The 20,117-nt window shown below is 35.4% G+C and overlaps 1 protein-coding gene across 1 annotated transcript in view; it reads right to left on the minus strand.

Annotated features, from left to right (window-relative positions):
• The window catches only part of MROH9 (maestro heat like repeat family member 9), a 97,813-nt gene that overhangs the window by 44,562 nt on the left and 33,134 nt on the right, over positions 1 to 20,117 (minus strand). Inside the window, exons 7-9 of the mRNA XM_027086456.1 lie at positions 12,540 to 12,675; positions 4,175 to 4,299; positions 714 to 863 (exon numbers count right to left, since the gene is read on the minus strand). Coding sequence (XP_026942257.1) covers positions 714 to 863; positions 4,175 to 4,299; positions 12,540 to 12,675 — 411 coding nt within the window. The remainder of the gene's footprint in view (positions 1 to 713; positions 864 to 4,174; positions 4,300 to 12,539; positions 12,676 to 20,117) is intronic.

Raw genomic sequence — 20,117 nt, forward strand, 5'->3', positions numbered from 1 at the left:
AATGACAAGGAGTGAAATAAAGACAATTAAGGTAGTTTTGTGTAGTGTTTACCACTCTTCTGGTAATAGTAAAATACATATGCATGCATGAAATATGAATTGTAGTATTTTGTTAAGTTGTGTGCTCTTATATTTGCAGCTATGATTGGCATTGCACAATAGAAAGATGGATGGCAAAATGCATGCTAATATTATAAAATTTTAGTTTTTTTTTAACTTAGAAAATAACAACACCATGACAAGTTGAGAGAGAGAGAGATATGTTTCTACATCTAATATTTTTCTACATCTAATAGTAGTTTTTTTCTATGTTTTGAATAAGAAGCCCCACATTTCAGTTTGCACTGGGCCCCACAAATTATGTGGCCAGCCCTACAGCTAGCTGAGGGTTCTTAAAACTTTCCTTAATGGTTACACAGGGGATTTCAATTACAGTTGTACTATTTTATTGTTGTTAAAGCATTTCTTTAAAATTTGAAGCAAGTATAGCAAAGTGTACAATTTGGTGTGATTGGTGAGTGAATGTTCATTACATTATTTTGAAACTTTTCTGTATGCTTGAAATATTTCACACAAAAGCCTCATTTTATTGAAGTGACATAATGAACAATGGCAAGAAATATATATGAAAAGAAGTAGGCATATAACAAAGACAGTAAGAGCCCATTAGAGAATACATTCTGCACTCCCCTGCTCATTGTCAAGTATCTTACCATGGTGACCTTATGGGCATAATATTCCAGAGTCAGTTTCAGTATGGTTGCTGCCTCGGATGCAGTTGTTTGATCAGGTGCAGAGAGTTTCATCAGGAGACTCCACACAAAGTCAGTTAGCAAGCGTGGCAATAAGGTTTGTCCTACACTCTGAAACCAAAAAGGAGAGTCATGATCTCAGGCCTTACTTACATCAAGAGAAGCAAGACAGCTGAACCCAGACATCCTGAGGGAAGCTTCAGGGCCAGGCAGGGCCATATGATTTTTGTGGGCCCTAGGCACCTTTGCTGCTGTGGGCCTTTTCCTCCATTAAAAAATATTAAAAGTTATATTTTACAATTGTGTTGCTATTAAGATGACTGTAATTCAAGTTGAATTATATATATTTTTTCATCTGATTTTTAAAGCAATTAAAACATTTTTATCTGAATAAGTCAGCTCTGGGGGCAAGCCAGGGAGAAGTGGAAAATCATGGCATTGCAATTCAGAAGAACCATAAAATATTGATTTTATCCCATTTCAGCTATTCAAATACTAGAAATTATTGTGAACTTCAGCTTTGGAAATGAATTTGCTCAGATCAGAAACAAGCATGATTTGTAGAAGATGAAGGAAAGGATGGGGTAAGAAAGGCAGGGTCATTCAGAGGTGTGGACTTTTTCTCAGAGAAGTATCAAGAAGTGGGAAGAGAAAAAAAGGCCCATATGTCCACGATTGAGGTAGAACAACTACAATTCAAACAATCTCTTTTTGAAGTTAGAGGAATATCCATGGGCCATAAAATGTGAAAAAAATCACAATATTATGGATCTCTCAATTAAGAAAGATGAATGAACCACATTTCCTCCTTTTGTATATGTGTGTGTGTGTATATATATATATATATATTCAAAAAATATATATTCAAAATTTTCCTTTATGTGTGTGTGTGTGTGTGTGTGTGTGTGTGTGTGTGTGTGCCATTCTCTAAAATACAGAAAGTACTCAATATTGCTAATAAAAGCTTTTCTCCATCCCGATTAAAGGAATTGAGCATAGCTCTTTCTGGTCAATAGGGAAGGACTGAGGTCTGAGTGAAAATTGATGACCACCAGGCTCCCTCCTACTGGACAGAGGGGTGAGGGATAGTATTTTTGGAAAGCTATGAAAGATGGATAAAGGAGGGTCACTAAGGCTTGGTGAGGTGAACTGAATATTATAAATAGTTTGCTCTACTTTGAGAAAGCCAGATTTAATTATATAAGATGTTGAATTTTAAAAAATCATTGGAAGAGGGAATATTCTCTTTTGCATATTTTTTTATTCAACAAAATATTTTAGTTTGGTGTCTATTAAAATGTTGTAGAAGGAGCAATTCCTAGTGAAACGTAGAGATAGTGTTAGAGGTTTCTGGTATGTCAAGGTTGAACAAAGAAGAACAAACCTGACTCCATATTGGATCTATTCCTTCAGCTCTAGCCTTTGTGCTCCATTGCCTGTGCTTAGTCATGCTAGCTTTGCACCTTTGTCTCAAACAGTAAGAGAATGTGGCCTATAGCCTGGAATATACATACTAACCCTTTCTCAATATTCTGCCTCCCAGGCTTGACCTTTAAATGTATAACACGTTTCCATTCATATAGAGATAAAAAGTGCAGAATAGAAAATTATAGTTGTCTTGTTGGAGGTTTACGGGAACATTGTTACCAGACCTATCTGGACAGCTGCAAGAACAAAGGATTTCAGCACCAGTTAGTTTGTAGCAACCAGTCACACCTCCCCTCCCCTTTTAATGTAAAAGAAGCCTGAATTCTAACTCGGGTAAGATGGTTCTTTGGGACACTAGTCCACCATCTTCTTGGTCTGCTGGCTTTTCAAATAAAGTCACTATTTCTTGCCCTAACACCTTGTCTTTTGATTTATTGGTCTATTGTGCAGCGAACAGTATGAGTTTGGACTCAGTAACAAAGGTATAGATATGACAGTAGAGTATCAAATGATAGGGCTCCCTTTATAAAATGTGATCTAGCTCTCTTGGCTAAAAACCTTGATGCTTTTCCTCCTATTTGCATCCTTAGGACTTTGTCTTTGGATATGGTCCTCTTGGTTTCCTTACTACAACCTTAGATTCTCTCACCCATTTGTCCCAATCTACCTCTGAAAGTACCTACCTCAGGATTTTCCAGCTACCACTCTTGCACACAGTGCTAGTACTAGGCCTGCTTTGATCTCACAATTGAGAACTGAATCAGAGGTCATGAACATAGGACCCAGGACACTCTCCCCCAAATCCAAGGATTTATAAATCTGATGGACATTAAACTCAGAAAAGAGAGGATGCTAAACTGGAAGTGGAGATAGTAAGACCCATGAATCACTTGGAAGAGACCCTGAGGAAGCTGCCAGTCTTAGGCTAACTAGCCTAGTTGTGGGGCTCAGGAGTTCAGTTCCAGGGCTCTGGAGTGAAGCATGGAAGGATGTGAAAGGATTTTCTAGTAAACCTCTACAGATGCCTGGTTTCTTCACTTAAATAGACAACTTTGTAGTCAGCCAGGTTTGTGACTTTTGAGGGGAGGTGGATTATGAATAATGCTTGATTTTGGAAAGATGCATCATCATGAAGATGCATATATAGGATATCTATGTGGTATTTTTGATTGTATTATTTGAGGTATATTGTTTTCATATCTCCTCAGCCTCCCACAGTTCTATCTACCTCAGCCATGGGAGGGCAAGGCACTGCTTTATGCATGTACCTTTAGGAGGAGCCATAAGACCCTCCCAACTCAAGAGATGAGCTAGCCTGAAGAGCCTCCCCAGCAGGCTTTGCTGAACTGTTGACTCAATGTGTGTACCTAGACAGCCATCTGTTGGACAGCACAACTTAGGCGCCAGTGACCTCTCAAGCATATGAATAAGCCCATATACTTTGAAGAAGGTGAGGGAATGTATACAGTTATAGAGCCTCATGATTTTCCCCAAAGGTTGGGTCAGTGTAAAAATTATTTACTTGGTCCTGAGGTTTATCACTTGAACTTTTAAAAAAATTTAAATTTAAGAGGTTTTTAAAATGTAAATCGCATTATTTTGATGTTTGCTGAATAAATTATAATAACATTGAAAAGGCTGTTAATTGTTGACTTCATTAATTTTGCTAGAAAATCAGAAGTTTCCCATCTTTAATAACTTATTAGCCAAACAATAAGAAGCATAACAACTAGGAAACACCTATCTCATTTGCATTCTGTAAGGATTAGGTAAAATAATATAAATTGTTATATTCTGGAATAATAGGCATAATTCTCATTAATAGAGATGAAAATCAGGAAGCCAAATACTCTATCATTTACTCTTTGCTTTACTGAATTTAAATAAAACAGAAAAAATCTATTAAAAATATAAATTTTGTTGAAATAAGTTACCACTAAAAGTAATAATACACATGAAACAAAAGCCATAGGATAAAGTGGGGGCTAAGTTACCTGAGCAATTTTACTTTTGTCTCTTTGCAAGATCTTGGGTAGAAATTCTATATCAGAGGGAGAAGGCAGGAAGCAATGACTTCCAGGCTTATCATACTTTGTACTTTTATTTTTTGCAATATCCGCTGTATTAAGGAAAAGAGTTTAAGGTTTTTATTTGATCACTGGTTCCTCTATAACATTGCTATTTCCAATTTCCTCTTCCTGCCCAATTCTGGAAGTCTAAAGTTTCTGAATGTTTAACTCTCTGCTAACAGTTTAGTCACATAAAATACTATGACTACATTGACCCAGAGTTTAAAAAGTGTTTAAGATAAAAAAAAAAAAAAAAAAAAGTGTTTAAGAGAGGCCTCTTTGAAATATGAATAAAGGACATAGATAATTTTAATAAGTTGACCAAATATCAAGTACATTTAGGCCATCAAATGCATTGTTCAGTGCAATGGAAGAGCTACTGCTAAGTTGGGGTGTCTATTGGTAAAAGAGCAGACTTGGAGGCATTTTGCAAAGAGCTAGGGGAGTGATACAGCAAGAAAGAGAAAAGCCCTCAACATAAGCTTCAGGTGCAGATGTCTTTTGTTCTAGAGAAGGTAGGTTTTAAATGACTTTGCTTGTTTGCTAACAGCTTTATAGAGATATAACCAATATGCAACATAGTTAAAGTGTCTAATTTGGTAAGTTAATATATATGTATGTGCCCATAAACATCACTGCAATAAAAAAAGATTTATTCCCTCCAAAAGTTTCCTCATGTCCTTTTGTAATTGATCAAACCTGCTCCCAGATCCCACTCCCCGATTCAAAGGCAGGCACTGATCTACATTCTGTCAAGTTTGTATTTTCCAGTTTTATATAAGTGGAACCATTTAGTATATACTCTTTTGTTGTTTGGAATCTTTCATTTAGCAAAATTATTTGCAATCCATCCATGTTTTTTCTTGTATCAGTAGTCGTAGTGATGGATACTATTCCACTGTACATATACACCATCATCTGCTTATTCATTCACCTTTTGGTAGACATTTGGGTTGTTTCCAGTTTTGGGCTATTACAAATAAAGGTGCTATCAACATTCATGTACAAGTCTTTGAATGGATATTTGCTTTCATTTCTCTTAGGTAAACACTAAGCTGTGGAATGACTGGATCATATGGTAGATGTGTGTTTGACTTTTTAGGATACTGCCAAATTATTTTCCAAAGCTGTTGTATCACTTCACATTCCCTCTAGCAATGTATGAAAGTTCCAGTTGCTTCACACCTTTAATAACGCATTGTATGGTCAGTCTTTTCAATTTTAGACATTTTAACTGGAGTACAGTGGTGTCTCATTGCAGTTTTAATTTACCTTTCTTTTATGACTGTATATTGATCATCCTTTGATGTGCATCCTTGCCATCTGTGCTGCTTTAGTGAAATGACTACTCAAATCTACTATTATTATTTTAATTTGGTTGCTTGCTTTTTTTTTTTACTGAGTTTTGAGTGTTCCTTTAAAATAATGAATGCAATTCTTCTATCAGATATGTAATTTGCAAATATTTTCTCACTGTCTGTGGCTTATCTCTTAAGTGTCTTTCAAAGAGCAGAGGTACTTAATTTATCATTTTTTTTTCATTTATGGGTCATGCTTTTCGTGTTATATTTAAGAAATCTTTGCCTAATCCAAGGTACAAAGATTTTTTCTAGTTTCATAGTTTTAGGTTTTACGTGTAGTCCTATGATCCATTTTGAATTAGCTTTTATGCATTTATGAGATATATATCAAAGTTCTTTTTTTGCATACAAATCACCAATTTTTCCAACAATGTTTATTGAAGTTTATCCCTTCTCCACTGAATTGCCTTTGAACCTTTGTCGAAAATCAGTTGACCATACGTGTGTGGATCTATTTCTGGACTCTTTATTCTATTCTATCCAAAGCATTGTTGAACAGAACTAATGAGAGTGCACATCCTTGTCTTTTTCCAGGTCTTTTGGGGAAATCATTCAGTATTCCACCATTAAGTATGATGTTAGGTGTAGATTTTTCATAGATGTATTTTAGCAGATAGAAGAAGTTTCCTTTCTATTCCTAATTTTCTGAGAGTTTTTATTAGGAATGGATGTTGAATTTTGTCAAGTACTTTTTCTGTATCTACTGAAATAATCATATGGTTATTTTTTTCATCTGTTGATGTGGTATGTTACATTGGTTGATTTTCAAAAGGTTAAATTGACATTGCACTTCTGGATAAATTCCACATAGCCATGGTATATTATTCTTTTTATTTAGTGTACTGTTTGATTTGCTGAGCTTGATTAAATTTTTTCATCAGTGTTCTTGAGGGACATTGGTCTGTAGTTTTTTGTTTTTATTTTTCTTGTAATGTCTTTGTGTGATTTTGGTTTTGGAATAATGCCAGCCTCATAGAATGAGTTGGCAAGTATTCCCTCATCCTCACATTTCTGGAAGAATTTGTATAGAATTAGTATAATTTCTTTCATAAATGTTTGATAGGTCATTTCAGTCTGGAGTTTTCTCTGTGGATCTGGACTTTTCTTTGCAGAAGATTTAAACTACAAACTCAACTTCTTTGCTAGATACAGAATATTCAGATTATTTCTTTTTGAGTGAGCTTTGGTAATTTGTGTCTTTCAATAAATTTGTCTGCTTAACTTGTCAAATTTATTGGCCTAAAGTTGTTCATAATGTCACTTTTTATTCTGTTAATACCCATAGAATCTTTAGTGATATTATTTCTCTCATTCCTTATATTGGTAATTTGTGTCTTTTCTCTTATTTCTCCCCTGATCTTCTCAGAGAATTTGCTTTTGGCTTCATTGCTTTCCCTTAAGGTTTTTCCGCTTTCTAGTTTTATTGGTTTTTGTTCTGGTCTTTATTATTTCCTCTCATCTTCTTACTTCTGGTTTTATTTGCTTTTCTTTCTCTACTTTCTTAAGGCAGAAGCTAAGGTCATTGATTTAAGAACTTTTCTCTATTCTAATGTAGGCATATGGTGCTAAGAATTTCCCCTCTGGAATCTTGTTTAGCTGTATTCCATAAATTTTGAAATTTTATATTTCCATTTTCATGTAGTTCAAAATGCTTTAAATATCCCTTATTTCTTTTTTTGACACATTTGTTATTTAGAAACAGGTTATCTAGCTTCCAGATATTTTGAACTTTCAGATATCTTTTTTCTTTTAAAATTTAAAAATTTATCTCCAGAGTTTCCATTTATTAAAAAGTTGATAAAAGTTTAACTTGAATAAATCCTTTCCCCACTTCTATTTATTTTTAACTTGTTTAAAATCTAAAAAAATTTTATTTTACATTGGCGTATAGTTGATTTACGATCTTTTGTTAGTTTCAGGTGTACAGGAAAGTGATTCAATTATACATATACAAGTATCTATTCTTTTTCAAGTTCTTTTCCCATTTAGTTTATTACAGAATATTGAACAGAGCTCCCTGTGCTATGCAGTAGGTCCTTGTTGACTATTTTAAATATAGCAATGTGTATATGTCAATCCCAAACTCCCAATCTATCCTTCCTCCCCACCCTTCCCCACTGGTAACCATAAGTTCATTCTCTAAGTCTGTGAATCTGTTTCTGTTTTGTAAATAAGTTCATTTGTGTATCATTTTTTTCTTAGATTCTGCATACAAGTGATATCATATGATATTTGTCTTTCTCTGTCTTACTTCACTTAGTATGACAATCTCTATGTCCATCCATGTTGCTGCAAATGGCATTATTTCATTCTTTTTAATGGACGATATTCCATTGTATATATGTACCACATCTTCTTTATCCATTCATCTGTTGATGGACATTTAGGTTGCTTCCATGTCTTGACTATTATAAACAGCACTGAAATGAACATTGGGATGCATGTATCCTTTCAAATCATGGTTTTCTCCAGATACGTGCCCAGGAGTGGGATTGCTGGATCATATGGTAGCTCTATTTTTAGTTTTTTAAGGAACCTCCATATTGTTCTCCACAGTGGCTGTACCGATCTACATTCCCAGCAACAGTGTAGGAGGGTTCCCTATTCTTCACACTCTCTCCAGCATTTATTATTTGTAGATTTTTTGATGATGGCCATTCTGAGTGGTGTGAGGTGATATCTCATTGTAGTTTTGATTTCCATTTCTCTAATAATTAGTGATGTTGAGCATCTTTTCATATGCCTGTTGGCCATCTGTATTGTCTTTTGCCTATTTTTTGATTGGGTCGTTTGTTTTCTTTGATATTGAGCTGCATGAGCTGTTTATAAATTTTGAGATTAATCCCTTGTCATTCGCATTGTTTGCAAATATTTTCTTCCATTCTGTGAGTTGTCTTTTTGTTTTGTTTATGGTTTCCTTTGCTGTACAAAAGATTTTAAGTTTAATTAGGTCCCATTTGTTTATTTTTGTTTTTATATCTATTACTATAGGAGACAGATTATAAAAGATATTGCTGCGATTTATGTCAAAGGGTATTCTGCCTATGTTTTCCTCTAAGAGCTTTATAGTATCTGGTCTTACATTTAGGTCTTTAATCTGTTTTGAGTTTATTTTTCTGTATGGTGTTAATTCTGTTTTTGATTTCTAATTTAACTCTGTTTTCGTCATATTTTGTATGACTTAACTACCTGTTGATTTCTTGAAGCTTGTCTTATGGTCTATAATATGGTTTATTTTGGTAAATTTTCTGTTTTTTTCTTGAACAGAATGTTTATTTTTCCATTTTTGGTAGAGTGTTCTATAAATGTCAGTTAGATCTAGCTGGTTCAGGTCTGTATCCTTATTGATTTTTTGTGTAATAGTTTATTGAAAAAGTGGTATTGAATTCTCTGATTGTAATTGTAGATCTATTTCTCATAGTAGTCCTATCAGCTTTTGTTTAATGTATTTTGATTATTTTAATATGTTTTGTTTTCAAGTACATAAATGTTTTGGATTATGTCTTCTTAATTAATTGACCCCTTTAGCATTATGAAATGACCCTCTTTTTCCCTGGAAACATTCTTTGCTCTGAAATGTGTGTATTTTTTTTATATTGATATAGTCATTTCAGCTTTCTTTTGACTAGTGTTAGCATGTTATATCATTTTCCAACTTTTAACTTGTATTCTATTTGTGTCTTTACATTTAAGGTAGATTTCTCATAGGCAGTATATAGTTGAGTCTTGCTCTTTATCCAGTGTGATAATCTCTGCCTTTTCATTGGAGATATTTAGAGCATTTATATATATTATGAGTGGATTTAAGTCTTCATTTTACTTTTTGCTTTCCATCTGTTTTTCTTTATATTTTTCTTCTTTTTTTGTCTTTTTTTTATTAAGTATTTTTTATGATTCTATTTTATCTCCATTTTGGCTTATTATATAAAACTCTTCGTTATATTAGCTAAGTAGTTCCTTTAGGATTTATATTATACATCTAACTTATCACAGTTTACTTTGAAGTGATATTTTATGAATTTATGGATAAGAACCTCATATTTCATGCTCTTTCAAGACTCTGTGATATTGTTGTCACATATTTAGCTCTTACATTGTTTTTGTTTGTTTGTTTGCTTTAAATAGTTGATTCTCATTTAAAGAGATTTAAAAAGTAGGGAAGAAAATTTTAATATTTTCCTTCATAGTTGCAATCCAATGCTCCTTATTCCTTTATGTAGACCTAGATTATCATCTGACATCATTTTTTTCTTGAATAATTTCATAAAATATTTTTCATACTGCAGATATGCTAGTGATAAATTCTACCAGCTCTTGTATATCTAAAAAGTCTTTATTTCACTTTTGCTTTTGAAAGAGTACCACTTCTGCTGGTTAAAGAATTCTAGATTGACAGCTTTTTCTTTCAGTACATTATGAGGTTGCTTCATTGCCTATAGCTTGCATTGTCTCATGAGAAATTTGCTATAATCCTTACCTTACCTTTACTCTGAATGAAATGTTCCCCCCTCCCAGCCCCAGCTCCTTTTAAGATTACACTGTTGCACATGAAAAGATTCTCAGCATCACTAATTATTAGAGAAATACAAGTCAAAAAAACAATAAGATATCACCTCACACCTGTCAGAATGGCTATCATGAAAATGTCTACAAATAACAAATGTTGGCGAGAGTATGGAGAAAAGGAAACCTTTGCACAGTGTTGGTGGGAATGTAAATTGGTGCATCCACTATGGAAAACATGTGGATGTTCCTCAAAAAACTAAAAATAGAACTACCATATGATCCAGCAATTCCACTCCTGGGTATATAGCCAGTAAAGTAAAATGAAGAAAAAATGAAAACACTAATTTGAAAAAATACATGCATTCCTATGTTTATAGCAGCACTGTTTACAATAGCCAAGAAATGGAAGCAACCCAAGTGCCCATAAACAGTTGAATGTATAAAGAAGATGTGATATATCTTCTATCTATCTAGATATATAAAACTCATCCATAAAAAAGAATGAAATTCTGCCATTTTCAGCAACATGGATGGACCTAGAGAATATTAATGCTTAATGAAATAAGTCAGACAGACAGAGGGAGACAAATACCATATGATATCACTTATATGTGGAATCTAAAAAATTAAAAAATGCAAATGAATGTATATGCAAAATGGAAACAGACTCACAGATATAGAAAATAAACTAGTGGTTACCAAAGTGGAGAAGGAAGAGGGGATGGGCAAATTAGGCATATGGGATTAAGAGATACAAACTACTATGTATAAAAGAGATAAACAACAAGGAAATATTAACAGCACAAGGAATTATAGCCATTATCTTCTAATAACTTTTAATGGAGTAAAACCTGTATAAATACTGAATCATTATGCTGTACACCTATTGTAAATGTATATTGTGTATATTGTAAGTCAACTATACCTCAATAAAAAAGATTATACCATTAATCCCTGCCAGAGTGTTTTTCAGCTCAGGTATTGTAGTTTTCATCTCCTGAGGTTTAATTTGGGTCTTTTAGAGACTTTTCTTTGTCTCTCATTAACATGTTCATCTTTTTCTCTAACTCCTTAACTAAATGGAATATGTTATAATAATTGTTTTAATGTCTCTACTAATTCTATCATCTGTGTTATTTCTGGGTCAGTTTTTATTCATTCTGCTTTTTATTGTGGGTTGTATTTTGTTTCTTTGCATGCCTAGTAATTTTTTATTGCATGTCAGACATTGTTAATTTTAACTTGTCCAAACTGTTCATTTTAACTTGTTAAGTGATGGAATTTTTGTATTCCTAGAAGTAAGCTTGAGCTTTTTCTGATAAACAATTAAAGTATTTGGAGATCAGTTGATAATTTTAGGTCTTGTTTTTAACTTTTGTTAGGTGGCACTAAAATAATTCAGGGATAATTTTTTCCTCTTGATGAGACAAAATCTCTTTGTACTCTGCTGCATTACTTATGAATTATGAAGTTTTAAATTCTAGCTTATAGGCATAGGCACCATTTCCAGTCTTTTGGGATTCAGTGGATCCTTTAACCATTTTGGGTGTTACCCCCACCCTCTCCCCTGCAAGCCTCAGGTAGTTTCCTCACATGTGTGCTCTGATCCTTACATAGCCAAATAGTTAAAGGGCTCTCTGCACATCTCTGGAGCTCTCTCTTTGTGCACTCCTTTCTGGCGCTTTGCCCTGTGAACTCTAAATATCTTGATCTATCTGGATTCCCAATTCTGTCTCTTCAACTTGGTGAGACTCTTGGGTTACTCCTTTCTGGGCTGCAGCCTAGAAACTTACTCTAGGTTGTAAACTCAGTCAGTTGTAGACTCTGCCTTATTTGTTCATTTGTTCCCATCTCATTAGGAATCATTGTCCTTTGTTATCTGATGTCCAGTGACTTGAGAACAATTAGTATATATAATCTTTAAATAGTTGTTTATTATGGGACAGTAAATCTATTCTCTGTTAAAGTATTTGGAAATAGTTTGATACCATAAGGTCTTGCTCTTATGCTTTGTTAGGCAGACCAGAGCAGCATTTATTTAGGTCTTGGGCTAATTTTTCCCCACCATTGAAGCAAGAATCTGAGTATTCTATTTGATACTCCATTACAGAGAAAAAGTAAGCCTCTTTTTAGAAAGTCCCATTGGTAATTTTTCTTCCTCTCTTCCCTGCCTCCACCCAGCATTCCTGTTCCCACCATTAACACCCAACACTAAATATAGTATGTTATAGACATTGAAGAACCAACTATAACATTATAAAAATAATTCTAAAAAAGATTTAAAAATACATTTTAAAAAGTGAAGCTATAGATCTTGGGGCAGGATTTTGAAATCTACAGATGTAGAGCCCCCTTGGGACCCACAAGTATAATAATTAGGAACAGATTATTAGTAACCCTTAGAAAAGATGAATCGTTCTTACCATTCTGACACTTTGCAATGCAGAGGAGGTGATACATTCCCAAGGATGCTTGTTGTGTGATCGAGGGATCAGCATGGGAACACAAAAGAGACAGTTCTGCTGCCAGGACACCCAAACATGGAACATCAACACTTGTCTAGTGAAAAAACAAAGTAGAAAAATGTATTTGCTATGCACGGTCAACATTAAATGTTTGTGTCTGATGTATATATCAGACTACGGTTAGAGTTGAGCTTCAGAGTTCGCAAAATCTGTATTAAAATCCTCACTCCGTTACTGAGCCTCAATTTTCTCATCTATGAAATGCATATAACAAGTGTTACCTTGTAACAGTTATTGTAGGAACTAAGGGGGTAGCATTTATGACAAAAAAGAAAGTTCCTAGCAAAGTGCTTGGCAATAATAGAGACTCAACTAACGTTAGTTTCTAGTCCATATTTTAGGTAGCTATTTGTAGGTATCAAATTCTTAGGATACTGGGGTGGGGGAGTCAATATCCAGAAACTTTCATGCTTCCTTCTCCACGTATGAAACACTTTACGTGACTCTGTAAGTCACTGGAGAACACTTTTCTTCTGAGAATTGCTCTGATTCTTCCCAGGGAAATTAATTTTTTAAAAAACTCAAAGCATTTGCTTCTGGTATCAAACCTACTGCCAGAACATTTATATATTCCCCCCCTACACACACACAACTTCCTTGACACATAGGCTTCTCAAATATTTAGGTTTTTATCTTGACTGATTTGTTTAGCCAGATAAAATGCAAATAGAGAGGAGTAGACACATAAAAGAAGAAAGGAGAGATGGAAGAGATACTTTGCTTTTGTGAAGATGTGAGAATTATTATCAATTTTCTTTAAACAAAAAGGACTCTTCCCACATGTAGGTTTGCTAAACTAGTAGGCCTGCAGAATCTTCTTATCTCTAAGACAAATGATTACTTTTCCTAGATAGATGCTTTGGTGGTAAAAGTTAGAGTTCAAGTCAACCTTCCAGGGAGATCCCAAGACCTGTTTCTCCTTCTTTGTATTACTCTTATATACCCTTATCCTTGCGTCTCTTGTTGCTTGACCCACTCACGTCTCTCTGTCTGTCTGCCTGTCTCAGTCTTACACACACACACACACACACACACACACACACAAAATCATTCCTGAAGAAGAATGTGAGGTGAACTAGGTCATGGGCCAAGGATATGACTGAATTAGGATGTTGGGAGTGATAGTCTTAGTAAACGAAGGGAAGATAATCTGCTTCTGTGGATGTCTTCCTTGGATTCTTTCTGCCTATATTTCTTTGTAAGGGTACCTGCGGCTCCCCCTATTTTAGGAGTCCTATGACTTAGAAGAATCTAGAAGCAGACAGTAGGGGTTGCTATTTATTCTAGGCCCTAGGAAGAAGTATTTTATTTTCCCCTGGCTATTCTCTTCTTTTGGTTTGCATTCCAAATTTCTTTTTCTATCAAATGGCAAGATTTTAAGAACCACCTTTGCATTATGGGTTTAAGAAAAAAGGGGAAGGTGTTCTGTTTCTCTGTTGGGCATGATGGAGGAGTATGAGTATGTGTCCAGTACTTTGCCACAAGCTTCTCTGCCATAAACATCTTTGCCACGAGCATTTTTGCCGCAAACCCTTTTAATACATGACTAATTGTCTGTAAGGCAATTTTGCTGTGAAAGATAAAATAACTAGTAGGCTGCTTGGTTTGACACTTTGGTTTCAACTGGTTGAAATGAGTTAGACTTTCTTTCAGTTAGCCATTTTATTGGTGGCTTTATTGAGCTGAGAGATGACAATGATTTGCCCCAAGAGTTGGTTTCTTATCTTGAAGCACACTACATTGGAGGAGAAAGAGGCTAAGGGTCTCAGAGGTGCAGAGTTGAACCCACATTTCCCGTAGAACTTTGGAACATCTATGAACAGACATGTGGCAAGATGCCAAGAACAAAAAACAGTGCAGAGGTTTTTATAATGCAATACAAAGCTCAGTTAGAAATATGCATCCTGATACTTGGAATGAAGGATGAAATGAAGGAAGAAATTTTAGCAAAAAAGAAAAACTATCGTGCTGAATGAGGAGATGAATCAAAAAGCAAAACACGTACTATGAATGAGAGACTTCAAAGACAAGTGCTTAAGTACAACCCACAAAATAAAATCAGTTATTTGGCAGGATTGCCACGAATTTACACACAATTTAAATATATTTAAATTGTATGTAAATATTTAAATTGTATTTCTCAAGAAAGCCTTTTAAATTTTGTTATTAATTTTTCATGTTTCATTATGACCTTTATAACGTCCCTCTTTTATTTTTCGTTATTTTATCTTTTATGAAAAAATTGCCTTATGGCCAATTCGTTATGCTACAAAGATGTCTATGGCAAAGACCTTTATAGCGAAAGTACCTAGAACCAGGGTAGTACTTCTCACAGCTTAGCTCACTGAACCTGGGGACCATTTACAGAGGATTGGTTTTAAAGTTTTATTGTGTTATAGTTTTTGCCTTGCGCGTTCTCTCTGATTATTCCTTCTCATGAACTTGTGGATGTGTAACTCTTAGCAGGTGTCTTTGTAAAGGAAGCTGCTAATGATGCCAAATATGGTCTGTCTAGATGTGTGTCTCTAGCAGAGTAGGTGTGGCCATGTCTAGATTGCATAGCGTGTTTGAGGAGGAGGGGAGACCTGACCTAGGACAGGCCAAGAGAGGAATAAAGCTGTGTGAACCATGGGGCACACTGATGATGCCCTGCACAGTCCCTTCAGAAGTGTGCCAACCAAGTCACACCCCCTCAAACACAAGACTTTGGGAACATTAATACAGTATAGTCCTGCTTTTTTAGAAAATCTATCTAAAGTGCTGAAAGAAGGAAAGAGTTAAGACCTGGAGAAAAGTAACTTCTCTGTATTTGTTCCTAAGTCTAAGTGCCTGCTTAGTTTTCTGGCCCTTTCTTACTGGATTCCTTCTTCTGTGTACATCTGGCCTCTCCAGTTCCTTATCTTAACAATTATGACAGTTTTAGGTGCTAAATTCCAGAAGCAACCACTTCTAAGTTTTTTAGCTGCTGCTTTTGGAAATCAACTATACATCTCTAAACAATGGACTTCTACTTCAGTTCTAAAATCACTTCGGGACATTGCCTATCTATTCCTGCTGTGATGAATCAGTGCATAGGCCATACTCATTTTTAGTTATATTTCCTTTTGGCATATAAATATGTCCTCTCTACTCCTTTTGAGACTAAATTCTCATCTGTACTCAGAATTATCTATTTTTGATAATCATTTTTGTTCTCTTTATTTACCTGGGGCTATCTCTTGTATTTGGAGGGTTTTGGGGCTATCTCTTTTGTGTTTGTATTTGGAGGGTTTTCTCAAATGTCTGGCAAATTCTTGGTTGTCTAGTCGTATGTAAGAACGTGATTCCACTGGTGGGATTTTGACCAAGGCTTGTCAACTGGTGGGCTTGGCTTTAGAGTAGTTGGGTGGGTAGGCTGGGATCATGCTGAAGTGTATCTAAACAACAGAACCAAGATGATCGTTTCACGGAATTTACAATTGTTTTGAGAAAAATGTCCTCAAATTTTACCTACCAATGGACTCATGTCCCTGTGGAATATAGAGTGTGTGTGTAAACGGGGATGGGAGGCACTATAGATCCTTCTGTATAAACTTTCTATGAGTCTTTTCGGTGCATGTGTATGTCTTCAGCTTTCCTTTGCCTCCCACTCTTCATCGTTACTTGGGCTTCCATAGCTCCAGACTCTTCAGGGTTCCATAGGAATACTCCCTCCCTTTTCAGCTGTCCTCCATTCTAATGTTCACATGCCCCTGCCTTTCAGCTTCCCCTGCCAGACTTTATCAGTTACCATCTTCTATCTGTTCTGTCATGCGGAAGTTTGCTGACATCACTAGCCCACTGAGAACCTGTTACTAATTCTCTTTGTTGCAATGGCAACATTTAACAAATTTTATTACTGTCATTTTGTGGAGGGGGAGGAGATAGACATGTGGACAATCTGTTAGCTTTGACTGGAAACCTTCCACCTGTCTTTTTTTTTTTTTTTTTTTTTGTAGTACGTGGGCCTCTCACTATTGTGGTCTCTCCCGTTGTGGAGCACAGGCTCCGGACGCACAGGCTCAGCGGCCATGGCTCACGGGCCCAGCCGCTCCGCGGCATGTGGGATCTTCCATGGACCAGGGCACGAACCCACGTTCCCTGCATCGGCAGGCGGACTCTCAACCACTGCGCCACCAGGGAAGCCCCCACCTGTCTTTTAAATGCTGATGTGCCAAAGGAACAAACCTGGGAAAAATCTGTTAATGAGATAATATGACATGTTTAGCTCACATTTCTTCACCTGTTTGGAAATTAACAGTTTAATTGAAAGGACAAATATTCTTTGAGTGTAGCAGTTTCTTCATTCTGATAGGCACACAGGTCATATAAGAGGAATACCACTTTAAATTCTGGTAGAATACAAATGAAAGTATTGTACAATAGGACAAGGGCCTCTGAGAGTCTGGGAGACATAGGCTAGGGTAATTTATGAAGAAAATAGTTTTTATCCAGTGAATGGCCAGAACCTGAGAACAGAATAGGTAGCTACGTTTAGTTAGAGAATGGCAGAACAAATCTTCATTTATTATTTACAATGTGTCAGATATAGAGATACACAGACCTTGCCTGTGGGTAGTTTAGCTTTTAATTTATTAATAATATTTTTGATTGTTTTATGTATTTGTTCCCCCATCTCCATTAATTTCACTGACTTAATTATCTTCAGAAGATAATTATCTTATCTTTATCTTTATAAGATAATTATCTTATTTTAAAGAGAAAATTAACTTAGTAAAGGTTTATGCTTCCATGACTGTGATATAAGCCCGTTGAGGCTATCTTAGTTCCCACCTTCTGGAAAATGCTGGTGTGCTTCCACCTGGTGGCATTCAGCAAGCATTGCAGAACAGAGGAATACGTTAACCGCTTGGCTTCTCAAAGGTCTCAGTTAAAGCTTAGGAGCCCTCAACGATTTATGAGAGCCTTCTGCTGTACATATGAATTTACACATTTATTGTTTCACAGTTGAAGGGTGGGCTATGTGCTGGGGAGAATGAACTTTACAACTGTAATTGAAAGAGAGTAGAGGTGATAGCAGAAGATGAAACCCCCAGATGTCATACCTGCTACCTGAGTGGAACTCACTAGTAGATATATATATATTTATACACACATATAGTATATATCTAGTATATAAATATACACTAGATATATAAATAGAAAATGTATATGTGTATTGAAGTGCAAAGAGAAGCGTGTGAATAGTCTCCATCAAATGCTTGCTGAATATATAAAACATGTTAGGAACTATACAGAAAACAGACTGGAGTGTTGAACTACACTTAATCTCTAGCCTCACTTGCAAAATTTTGTGTCCATTTGAATGGACATTCCAAACCATCTCAGAAATAGAGGGAGACTGACTTCCCAGGCCAAAGAATCAGAATATTTAAAACAAGCCACTCAGTCTCTCTTTTGGACACTGAGATGGGGAATTAGCATGATGCAAAGAACATCATGGACTGTATTTTCCATGTAAGTAAATTGTATTATGTTCCAAAGCTTATTTTATTTATGTAGTTTTTGGCTTTTTCTCACTTTCTTTTTTTAAATTTTTATTGGAGTGTAGTTGTTTTACAATATTGTGTTAGTTTATGCTGTACAGCAAAGTGAATCAGCTATATGTATACAATTATCCCCTCTTTTTTGGATTTCCTTCTCATTTAGGTCACCACAGAGCACTGAGTAGAGTTCCCTGTGCTATGTAGTAGGTTCTCATTAGTTATGTATTTTATACATAGTATAAATAGTGTATATATGTCAATCTCAGTCTCCCAATTCATCCCACCCCCCTTTCCCCTTTGGAATCCGTACATTTGTTCTCTACATCTGTGTCTCTATTTCTGCTTTTTTTTTTCAGATTCCACATATACGTGTTAATATATGATATTTGTTTTTCTCTTTCTGACTTACTTCACTCTGTATGACAGTCTCTAGGTCCATCCATGTCTCTACAAATAACACAAATTCAATCCTTTTTATGGCTGAGTAACATTCCATTGTATATATATATACCACATCTTCTTTATCCATTCCTCCGTTGATGGACATTTAGGTTGCTTCCATGTCCTGGCTATTGTAAATAGTGCTGCAGTGAACATTGGGGTGCATGTGACTTTTTGAATTATGGTTTTCTCTGGGTAAATGCCCAGTAGTGGGATTGCTGGATCATACGGTAGTTCTATTTTTAGTTTTTTAAGGAATCTCCATACTGTTCTCCATAGTGGCTGTATCAATTTACATTCCCTCCAACAGTGCCTGAGGTTTCTCTTTTCTCCACACCCTCTCCAGCATTTATTGTTTCTAGATTTTTTTGATCATGGCCATTGTAATCTGTGTGAGGTGATACCTCATTGTAGTTTTGATCTGCATTTTTCTAATGATTAGTGATGTTGAGCATTTTTTCATGTGTTTGTTGGCCATCTGTATGTCTTTGGAGAAATGTCTATTTAGGTCTTATGCCCATTTTTTGATTGAGTTGTTTGTTTTTTTTTGATATTGAGCTGCATGAGCTGTTTGTATATTTTGGAGATTAATCCTTTGTCAGTTGCTTCGTTGGCAAATATTTTCTCCCATTCTGTGGGTTGTCTTCTAATCTTGTTTATGGTTTCCTTTGCTGTGCAAAAGCTTTTAGGTTTAATTAGGTCCCATTTGTTTATTTTGGTTTTTATTCTCATTACTCTAGGAGGTGGGTCAAAAAAGATCTTGCTGCGATTTATGTCATAGAGTGTTCTGCCTATGTTTTCCTCTAAGAGTTTTATAGTGTCTGGCCTTACATTTAGGTCTTTAATCAATTTTGAGTTTATTTTTGTGTGTGGTGTTAGGGACTGTTCTCATTTCATTCTTTTACATGTGGCTGTCCAGTTTTCCCAGAACCACTTATTGAAGAGGGTATCTTTGCTCCATTGTATATTTTGGCTTCCTTTGTCATAGATTAGGTGACCATAAGTGCATGGGTTTATCTCCCAAAGTTTATTTTAAGTAAAATAATAAAAATTCAACTATGTTATAAGGCTGATTTAGGCTTTTCGTCTCAATATGTCTAGAGACTGTACAAGTATTAGAAATGGATACATGAAGATAGTGTCACAAATGCATGTTTCTGACCCCCTTCATACTGAACTCCTGAACTGATTTAAGCAATCAGATATACAATTAGTAGAGTATGTTTAAAAATCACAGTAAAGGGTGAGTTATGGAACAGAGACTGAAAACACAGTATCCATAAGAGAGAAAAATGTTCAGAGATAGTCTGAGGCTTCTTAGAAGGCAGGCAATAATGTTATTCAAAATATAGAAAACCTCAGTAAATATTGGCAATTATGAGATACCTATTTGTTCTCCATCTGAAAGGCAACAATTAAAAAGTCTGATAATATCCAGGTGTTTGTGAAGGTTGAGGAAATGGGCACTCTAATATTCACAGGAATGCAGAATGAAGGATGATTGTGCATT

Source organism: Aethalodelphis obliquidens, unplaced genomic scaffold (genome assembly GCF_003676395.1).
Source record: "Aethalodelphis obliquidens isolate GAN/ISIS:26980383/991018 unplaced genomic scaffold, ASM367639v1 scaffold55, whole genome shotgun sequence".
Lineage (NCBI taxonomy): Eukaryota > Metazoa > Chordata > Mammalia > Artiodactyla > Delphinidae > Aethalodelphis > Aethalodelphis obliquidens.